General features: G+C 35.4%; 1 protein-coding gene across 1 annotated transcript; it reads right to left on the bottom strand.

Annotated features, from left to right (window-relative positions):
* LOC109233432 (nucleolar complex protein 4 homolog) lies at positions 1718–10503 on the bottom strand. The gene is made up of 15 exons (XM_019399305.1): positions 9923–10503; positions 9740–9832; positions 9496–9572; positions 9109–9170; positions 8978–9029; positions 8039–8139; positions 6061–6134; positions 5803–5901; positions 5006–5064; positions 4735–4909; positions 3876–4049; positions 3339–3498; positions 2648–2705; positions 2443–2548; positions 1718–2082 (listed from the first exon to the last, which is right to left on the bottom strand). The coding sequence occupies exons 1-15, from the start codon at positions 10277–10279 to the stop codon at positions 1894–1896; spliced, it is 1836 nt and encodes a 611-aa protein (XP_019254850.1). The 5' UTR covers positions 10280–10503; the 3' UTR covers positions 1718–1893.

A 10878-nucleotide genomic window follows, 5' to 3' on the forward strand; every position in this document is an offset into this window, starting at 1 on the left:
TCACCAAGCTCTGTTTTAAAAGCAGAATTGAGACTCGCCCGGGGAATCGCCCCGGGGCGGAAGCACTCGTAACGCCCCCTGGCTTATTTGTGGGGCTTAGTTCGTGAGACTTACGCCTCATCCATCAGGGCTTACCGCCCCAGGGCACGCCCAACGCCCACGTAACTGGGCTCGCCTAATAGAACTTTTATACATTGTATGTAACTAAGCTTGTTAATCCTCAAATGTTTCTTAAAAATCGTTGACTATTCAAATTACTTTTTTCTTAATCATAAATCATTAAGTTGAGAGTATTTTATGTCATAATTAAATATAAAAATTATTGCATGTTATCCACTAAGATTGCTATGTGGTAATATTAAATAAAATCTTTCATTTAAAAAAGTATTTATTTTATTAACTTGTTTTGTACTTTTTACTATAGTAAGTCTGTAATTTTTTCATAATTATTTTTTCAAATAATTATTTTTTTCACTGTTACGAGATACAAATACTTATTAATTTAAAATAGCTCATTATAGCTAGTAACTTTTTAACAAATTAATTAGTTATCATGGTATTGTATGGTGAAATTATATGTCACTTTATTAACACTTGTTCAAACTTAAAAATAAATGATCTAGAGAATCATATTTAAATTGTGAGTTATGTTTTTAATATAAATGTTCTTTTCAAAATAGAAGATATTCAAATAAAAGGAGTAGTTTAAAGAAAAATATCAAATTATAATATCGAAATTCTTTCAAGATTTATTACTCCTTAAGAGATACATATAAGATTTTGTATCAAATACATTACTTTTGATGTTTGAGTTGTAACGGCGTTGCAGCTAATTTGCGATATATGTCATACTTTTCATATTATCATAGTTGAATTATAAATTATAAATATTTTAAATAGATTATTTATTTTAGTTTTATGATTTTAATATAATTTTTATAATTATTTTTTATTTTATGCTATCTTAAAATTCTTGAAATTAGTAAAATTTAAAGATCCATGGGACTTACGCCCCATGTCTCGGGGCTTACGCCTAGTCTCACGCCCTCGCCTTTTAAAACATTGCTCACCAGTAATGTAGACACTTTTTATGACGGTGATGTCCGAACCAGTTTGCTCGCACCCCAATTAATTCTACCGGATATCTCCAACCAGCACAAGTACCCAATAACTTTATCTACCAAGGCTTAAATTAAGCGGAAGAGATCGCCCAATAGAATTTGAACCTACTACCTAATAATTCTCTTTTAACTTCATTAACCACTAGGTCACACCCTTAGGTGCCTTAAAAACACCTTATAATCAAAAAACCGGTTCCAAAATTGCTACTCCTTTCGTTTCAATTTAAATGACATACTTTTCTTATTAGTCCGTTCCAAAAAGAATGACACATATCTATATTGAAAACAATTTCTTTAAACTCTTCATTTTACCCACTTTATCCTTAATAAAAAGTTTTTATAATAACCAAATATCATGGTCCCACAAAATTTTTGCCCCTTGAGCTTTCAGGACCACATTTCAAAAGTTTCCTTATTTTTCATCTAAAGAAAGGGAGTAAAGAATAAGGTGGGGACCTGAGATTCTCAGCAACGGGGTGGCCAATAAGATTTCTGGCCCACAGGATTGGTGTTTCGACTGAAAAAGTTGATATCCTCCCTGATAATAATCTAGGCTATTCTACAATAACCAGATACAAGAGTTTATCAACGGCAAATGCGAACAAGTCAGTCAGCATTAAGGTACAGCTTGGTGAAAATGTCAAAATTTTGCTTCCTAAGAGGAAGAAATGAGAAATTTGAATGAATCAAGATACAAATTAGAAAGAACAAAAAATTGAATAAACATTCACAGGAGTCAAACAAAGGTTAAGAACCATTTGGTTCAATAATATCATGAGCTCTCCACTCGACTTCGTTTTGCAGAAATATGACCATTTTCTTTGGATGTGTTGTCCAGCACTGCAGTATTATCCTCATCCTTCAATTTGAAAGTCCAACCCGGAAAATCTGACTCCGAAAATAAGTTAGTTGGAGTTGCTGTGTAGAATGCAAGGGGAACCTGTTTAACTCGTCTCCTAATCTGCAACAAAGTATTAATGTTAGAATGCCATTACATGGAACATTAACGGATACAATAAAAGGCGGTAGATGGTCAGCACACAATGAGACAGGGAGCTAAAAATGCTAAAACCAGTAAAAAGAATGTCAAAAACCTAAAATACTAGAAGAGATTTAATCCACTATGAACCCAAAAGAGAAATGGAAAAGCGACTAAGGCCAAGCGAGACACTTCATTGGTTATACAAGCAAACATAATAGAGAAGACTACCGTCAAGCAATTGCAGCAATTTTTTTTAAAAAAAAAAAAAAGAAAAAGTGTTATCAACCAGTAAGTGGATGATTAAAACCAAAACAAATATAGTTACTTAATGAGCATTACCTCATCACCAAAAATCGTCGCATATGAACCAGAACTGAAATCTTTGACTGCTACTTCAGTAGTTTTAGCTCTGATCGTCAAATCATTCTCAAGGGATAAAACAAATCTAACAACACATGAAAGAAAAAAGGAAGACTTAGTTGAAAAGCACAATTGAACTAACCAGAAATGCACATTAACACAGCGAAAACTATAATTATCATACCTTGAAACCGGTGGGCAGTAGTGATGACGGAGAGTTTCAACCTCCCATAGAGAGCTCCCTGTGGAATGAGAATTTAACACATCACCTTTGCCAAGAATAGTGTTTTAAACAAGGAAATCAAAACTTTACACTGAGGAAGCGCCCACTTTTATACCTTACAAATATCCCAACAACCAAAACATTTCAAATGACTAAAGCAAAAACACTGGGATTGAAGGTCCAGAAAACTTAACATCCACCTAAAGTTACAGCTAATAAACAAAAGTTGAAATGCCAAAAGAAAAACATTTACATTTATTCTCAACACATTTGCAAAGGTCATGCATCTAAGAAAGGCCAAGTAATTCCTCGGCCACCCCTTTTCACCCAAAGAAGATAGAAAAGTTTTCTCAGCCGGAAAAAAAAAATTAAAAATAATAATAATAATAAACGAATAAATAGACAAGTACCAATTTGAGTTGACTTGGGACTTTGAAAAGCCCTTTAACTGATTAGAAAGAAAAAAGGAGATGGCAAAATGCATGACACTACACTGGTTGAATAACTGGAGCTTACAGTTGTAAAGTCTTGCCAATGCCTTTTCAACTCAATTAGAAAGAAACAAGAAGAGATATAGGAGAGATGCATGAGAATGTGACAGCTGAATGAATGAACTTTATAAATACGGCAACTCATGAAACAAGAAAATTACTCATTGCGTTAGCCTTCAACAGATCAGTCTGCTTGTCATCAAAAAGATCAATGCCAGGCTTGATGTTTGATATTTCTCTGCTGGCACTGGAGTCCTCGATGCTGTCATCAGTCTCCCTCTCTGCTTCTGTAATGTCTTTCGTAGTCTCATTACCATCCTCCTACAAAGAATTTTATCTCAAATAAGCTTTTGATCCTCTACAGGCATGAATGGAACACTTGTACAACTTTAACAGTGGTAAGGAAGCAGGCAGAAAACATTACTATGACATTTTCCAGCCAGAAATGATTTGCACTTTTGAGTGTCATCCAACAAAAGTAACTACTCCTCAATCCCAAACTAGTTGGGGTCAACTATATGAATGTTGTACATCCATCCCGCTCTATTTAGATCTGTTTTACTCAACTACTTAATAGTTTGTCGTTTACACGAACTAGCAGGCTCTAAGTTTCACCTTATCTCCTCACTGTCCCACATAGATACGACATCTCAAAGAATGACTTCAGCAGAAAAAAGGGCAAGACCCCATAGCCTTACCTGGTGCACCAAGCAATTTATTGAAGGATGTCTCCTTAAGAGATTATGAATTAGAGCAACAATGACTAATGCTCCTGAAGGAGGGACAGCGAGCGAAAGCCGACTGAGTTTTTTACAAAAAGCAGCCGCCAAATATGCAGGAAGAAGTGGTGATTTCAGGCACGAATCAAGAAGCTGCAAGTAACATTTTGCAGTTAGTGTCCATAAACATAATAACTAGATCTACAATATTACAGCATATTGAAAAAGATATTTCCATCAAGATCAATAAAGCAAATTATTTTACAAGTAAATGATGTTGTACTGACAGCTTCTGAACATTTTATTGCTCAGGAATCAGCTGAATTTTCAATGAGCAATACACGAAATAGTTCAGGTATCCCTTTTTTCTGCTTGATAACATCAGTTCAGTATGCATACTTGATAGAAGCAATGACGAAACTACGATGAACATTATGAACCTGAAAGAGCAGACTTCAACTTCCCCAACTACAGAAATGACAGTTATCCAACTAAAACCATATGCAGAAAACATAGCATATGCAGAACATTTCCAAGAGAGATTGTGGTTGCTTGCATGTTAATTGTACTCTTCAGGAAAACATCACATACAAGCAGACAGTAATTAACACTTCCATGGAAGTGTACAGCAAAAGATACAATTTATTCCGGCCGAAAGCACTTGCCCTCAGGGGGGAATTCATGTTACATATGGGAGATCTATAGCAGCTCAAGTCAATCAGCACTTAAACCAAAACCCACTAAGCATAAATTATAATCCCCCAAAACAGATTTGATAGTCTGATAGTCCGAATAGTAAACCAATACAAAGAGGGGAAAGCAAAGTTTTTGATATTACCTGAAAGAACTTAGCCCTATGCTTTGCCATAAAAATGGAGGGTTCCAATAGAGCATAAAGCTTTTCATAGAAGTTGGGGTATTCAAGACCATGTTGTGTCATGAGAACAAACAAGCTGCTAAGAGCCATCACACTGACTACCCCACCAATATCATACGACCGTGTTAAAAAATCACTGCATATGAAAAGGTACTGCAGTCACTCAACAAGGATTATCAAGTCTGAAAGAATAGAATTAGTACAAGAACAAGAAAAAGGTACAACGTATTACCACAACATGAGAGGATTAGACAGATACGGAATAACAACTTGATGAAGGTTCACCAGAACCTGAGATCAGAAAGCAAAAGAGAATGTTATAGAAGCGATATCGTCATAACTATCGTGTTTCAGGAGTAAAAAAACAGAATTTAATCACAAAAGCTTGCTTTGGAGTAATCAAGAATTCGTTACCTTATAAACAAAAGAATAGGTAGATGGTACCAGCAAAGGAGTTACAGATGGAAAAATGAAAATTTTACTACCACTTCAACCAAATCTTTTAGAGGATCTAAAGCAGAATTCAACAACAACAACAACAACAAACCCAGTATGTTCCCACCAGGTGGGGTCTGTGGAGAGTAGTATGTATGTAGACCTTACCCCTACCTAACAGGTAGAGAGGCTGTTTCCAATAATTAAATGTGAAATAGATTTACTCCACCGTCCCATAATTTTTTCCCCATCAAAGGCTGGTTGAGGTTGTTCAAAGCCATATTTACATATCACAACTTTGCACAGTTTCATGATAAAAATACATTCATGAAATATGCAACTATCATATAGAGGGACTATTAGCCATAGGACGAATATCTATATCTTCACTTAAACATGCTCTGCACTGTAAAACTTTAAAAGTCAAATCAAAATCAAGTGTAATATGACAGCATCACTTACCACAACTTGAATCAAGAGATACTGGATAAGAAGAGAAAGAGCAGAGATCATAAGCAGTACAAAAGACAACAAGCACAAGACCTTGTTCCAACAGATAAAATGGATATCCAGTCAATGGAACTGTTTATTTACCTCTTTGTAAACATCAATTGGAAGTGGTAATCTAAGGAATGATATCCAGGCTTTAGTAAATTTCAGTTTCATCTTTTTTGCAATATTGGCTGGAGATACCTGAAGATTACAAAGTACTTAAAACATTAGCTAGCTTGAAAACACAAAGAATCAGCAGATGTCCTTGCAGAACAATCCAACAATGTGAGGTACACAGAGGAAAATGTCCTTTTTTCTTCTTCATTTTTTTTACATATCACAAGGTGTTTCACTAGATACCTTGATATTAGAGGATTCATCCTTGCATTGCTTTCCGCTATGTCCTTTGTCATTCTCTTTCCCAGCAAATATACCTAAATCCACATAAATATAAGATCACAGCAAAGAGAAGCAATAAGACACAAACATTTAGTATAGGACATATTACAAGCATTGCAAAGAAAATGATACGAACAGCTTGCTTTAGGTCTGAAATGGTAAAAACTAAAAACTGCTAAAACTGAAATTGGACAATCCTGCTTAAGGGATATTTCAAAAATCAAAATCAAATAGAGTGATATATGCATCTTATACGTATCGCAGCTATGTATTCGGGTATTATTAAAAATATAACATGATGCCATTTGTGCAGGTTCTCTGCCTTTCAGAATACAGCTTGTATATGGGATTTCCCCATCATTAGTATATTTGTTTACCTTATCCCAAAGAAAACAATGTGAGGCATTTAATCTAGAAAGATTTGATCTTTCATCAAACTACAAGCTTTGGATTTTAGTAGCTAGGTTAATAAAAGAGAGGAATCTAATTAGGAGGCTCATCAAACTTCCTAGTTCCCAAAGTTCTGCTTCCAACTACCGATGAGAAAGCTTGGACGTATAGCAATTATCCTAGACAACAACGACGACAACCCTATAAAATTCCACTAGTGGGGTCCGGGAAGGGTAGTGTGCACGCAGACCTTACCCCACCCCGAGGGAGTAGAGAGGTTGTTTCCGATAAACCCTCGGCTCAAGAAGAAGAAAAGAGGCAATATATTAGTACCATCAACAGAAACCATAAAAAAGTAACAGCATCACAAGAACCAGAAAATAGATGAAAAGCAAAACAATAACCAGTAAATAAGACCCGACACTATGAAAAACGGAAGAATAGTATGAACACAACATTTACCACTAGCAGTCTAAGACAAAATCCTATGAGACTAGCCTCGCTCTGGTACGAAGTAGAAATATGCTCAACTACCTCCTAACCTACAACCTTAATGCTCGATCTCCACAACTTCCTATCAAGGGTGATGTCCTCAGTAATCTGAAGTCACACCATGTCCTGCCTGATCACCTCCCCCCAATACTTCTTAGGCGCCCTCTACCTCCTAACATACCTACCAAAGCCAGCCGAGCGCACCTCCTAGACAACAAACAAAATTAAACCCAAAAAAAATTGAAATACCACAAAGACCAAGCTGAAATGGTTGTTTGTTCTTTTCCTTCAACTACTTCTCGTAACAAAATTCTTTTGGACAATCAAGACTCATTTTATCCTTTTCAATATATTGGGAGCTCAAATACCAATATTTGACGAGGATTGCTACTACCTTTTTCGATGAAACCCTACTGAGACTGCTATTTCCCATAAAGCCAATAGAACAGATGCATTATGTAGGAACGTGATAAAAGAAACACCTTTTATAAAACAAGGGGCTAAAAGCGCGTACACTCAAAATGCAATCAAACAAAAATACCTCAAACTCAAACAAGTTGGGGTCTACCATGTAAATCCGCTATTGTCCATTTTGGCTTATTAGACCCACATTCTATTCAGAGGATTCATCATAATTAGATTGTTTTACCCTGACCGTCAACCCATCACAACCCCCACCCTTTATACGGTCTTCAGACCGACTTACTTCGGAAACTATATAAAGCAAAAACAAAAATAGCAAATACCCGAATTCAATTCAGATGTAGGATACCTATCCAGAAGTTTTCGCAACTCAATCATAGATGGCGGAATCATCAAAGATTTGACCTTTTCGAATCTTTTCAATCCATAATAACAGTTGACATACATTGGTAAAAACTTACAAAAAATTATTTGTTCGCAAGAAGTGATTGAACAACAATAATTAGAAAAAACAACATTTGCAAAGATGAGTTGTGAAATTTGCTAGGACAAACATTCTTCCATATATCAGAAGCAGATGTCAAATACAGATGAAGCTCTAAGTCAGGATTCAACAATTGGTTAAGTTACTAACCTGCACCATTCCACATATCATATTCTGATTTTCCATCTGAACCTTCCAGGGGAGGGATACGAGAGAGTAGATGATATAACTTGTGAGTTGAGAGGGCCAAGCTTTAAATTAAATCAAGAAAAGCAAAGTTAAAAAAGGAGAATGTTGAGTACAACATTTGGACACTAACAAACTAGAACTTTCTGGGTATTGACTAAAAGGAAGAATTGCTTCTATAAGTTGAAAGGAGATGTGGCACACCGAACCAAAAAAAACCATCATATAGACTTCGAGAAAAATTGACTAGCAAAGTATTTAATATGCAGTAGAGTTTAGAAACATTTCAGGATAAGGATTAAAAAGAAAAGACTTCTACAGTAAACTAAATAGTTAGAAAAATATCCTGAATCTAAAAAGGTGATAAAACAGAGTACAAAGCCAAAAATAAATAAAAAAAAATAAAAAATAAAAAGAGAACAGCTTGCCAAAGCAACCATTTCCAAATCTCTAAGTTCTGCAAATACTGTGTCATGAAGATAAACTTGGCAAATACTAGTATACGTTTCTCTACCATCCTAGCTATCTGTATATTCAGTTTAGGGGTGCCACTTTAAAATTTAAGAAAAATGAAAAGTAATTCTAAACTTATCCTTTTAAGCAAGTAAAAGGATCAACGAACAAACAGTTTCTGGATAAATAAATCAACCTGAAGCATCAAAAGCAGGTGACATAATCGTAGTGCAACAACATTAGTTGCCTTCACTTTCTGTAGCTCAATTATCTACCATAGTTAATGAAATGCTGTTGAAACAATCAGCATCCAATATAAAAAGAAAAATAGTTAACACATTATTTGTGTAGGAAAAAATGTTGCATTGTCCAAGTGATAAAAGAGTGTGTTGTCCATTAAATAATTGCTCATTGAAGGCAATCAGCATCACTCGGATAACTAAAACCAACCTTGATTTTGGCTTGTCCACATCGATGGTGTCTGGGCTCTCATTTTTATCATCTGATGGTGGAAACACCAAAAAGGCATGAAAACAAGTTCAAGAAAAATAGAGGAGGTAAAGACAGGATATCAGTGATACCAGAGATATCTATGGCTTCTACAGTTCGAGAAAGCTTCTCCATGCTGATATAAGTAAAATATCTGATGAAAGAAGCCAACAAATCAGCATAACCTGTAAAAATGTATCTGCTAATCGTATATTTGAAATGCTAAGCTGATTAACAGGAAAGCAACCAACAGGATCAAGGGAGCAAACAGACAGAACTATATGAATTTTTATTGAAGTCTTAGCATATGGAAGTGTATCTTAGCCATGCTAAAAGTAGAATTAAGAAATTCCACTACTTCCCTTCTCCTTAAAATCTCCTACTTTTACTCAACCACCCCCCCCCCCCCCAAACCCCGGAAAAAAAACACACACTCACACGCAAGTAAACATAATCATTTGAGGACATAGTCATCATACCGGATATCAATGTACTTAAAATACTTTGATGCCAGCAATTCAGGCAAAATATCATCGACCCCGAGAGAGGAATGAACCTGCAACATTTTAAGACAAACAAACTATCTTCAATAACAGAACCAGTGAAACAACAAAGCAGTGGCCAATATATTTATTCAAACGTTGTATTCCAAACTAATATACAGTACAAAACTATACATTATGAAACGATGGGTAACCACCATCCAAATAAGCTGTAACTTACAAAGATATGAAGAAGCCTGTGGTAAATGGCAGAGTGAAACTTCCCACCATTTCCAACTTTCACAAACTCCATCAACGTGTCCAACACAACTTCCTAATCACCCAATATACAATTAACACACATATTATACCCTTGAAATTAGACAATTTAAAACAAAAAATTAACAGTCGAACTTGTCCTTACTCTAAGTGCTTCATCGGATTGCGAACAGGTAGCAATATCCAGTAGGGATTGAACGAAGTCGTCAAACTTGGAACGAACCCATATTCGATAAATGAACTCCGGATCATTTTGGGAGTCTGAGGAGGAGACGGAAGAAGAAGGGAGTTGAGGAAGCAAAGGAGTGAAGAAGGATTGAAGAGAAAGTAGAGATTCGAGGGCGTATTGCGGTCGAGTGGTGGGTGTGATAAACGAGAGGAGGAGAGGAAGATTGTTGACGTGGGCTCTTGAAGAAAGAAGCTGATGACCTAGGGTTTTGAGTTCTGATAATGAGTATTTGTCACTCTTTTTCTGCTTCTTTGATAATGTAGAAGAAGCCATGGATGAGTCTGCTGCTTTTGATTATTTGATTTGGTTCTAACTTGTTAAATGCAAATTAGTGTAGCAAATTGAGCTATGACAAGCAAATAAGTTTGAATTGAAATCTGCTTTGGTTTATGACAAAGGAGAAATCATTCAGAGATAAAGGGAGAAAAGGAGAAACAAACAGTTCGATTCTGCAGAAATAGAGAAGAAGAGGAAGTTTGCAGGGAAGGGTTTAGCAACTGGGTTTAAGGTGGAACAACAACTATTTGGGCTCTAGTACATCCAGCCCGCTATAGGCAAGGCTTGGGCCAAGTCCTTTCAAATATGGGCAACCCGGTCGGCCCAAACTAATTATATTTCCTTGCCACAAAATATAAACTATGTATATTATATATATATTATATATATATATATATATATATATATATATATATATATTATCAGCTATTATTTTATGAAGCGGCTAAAAAATACATTTATCTTCAAATACTATACGCTTTAAATATTTTGGGGATATTTATATAAATAGTCGGTCAGATTCACTATTTACTTTATCTAGTCGATGTACATAGATATATATTGATAATATACGGTATATACATATTATACATATA

Source organism: Nicotiana attenuata, chromosome 10 (genome assembly GCF_001879085.1).
Source record: "Nicotiana attenuata strain UT chromosome 10, NIATTr2, whole genome shotgun sequence".
In the NCBI taxonomy this organism is placed as follows: domain Eukaryota; kingdom Viridiplantae; phylum Streptophyta; class Magnoliopsida; order Solanales; family Solanaceae; genus Nicotiana; species Nicotiana attenuata.

Bases quoted from the DNA above. Each gene is read 5' to 3' on its own strand.
- LOC109233432 (XM_019399305.1), bottom strand. From the start codon at position 10,279: ATGGCTTCTTCTACATTATCAAAGAAGCAGAAAAAGAGTGACAAATAC. The intron at 5,065-5,802 runs GTAAATAAACAG...TTCTGATCTCAG, and splicing joins CAATTGATGTTTACAAAGAG to GTTCTGGTGAACCTTCATCA. The intron at 4,050-4,734 runs GTAATATCAAAA...TGTTACTTGCAG, and splicing joins ATAGGGCTAAGTTCTTTCAG to CTTCTTGATTCGTGCCTGAA.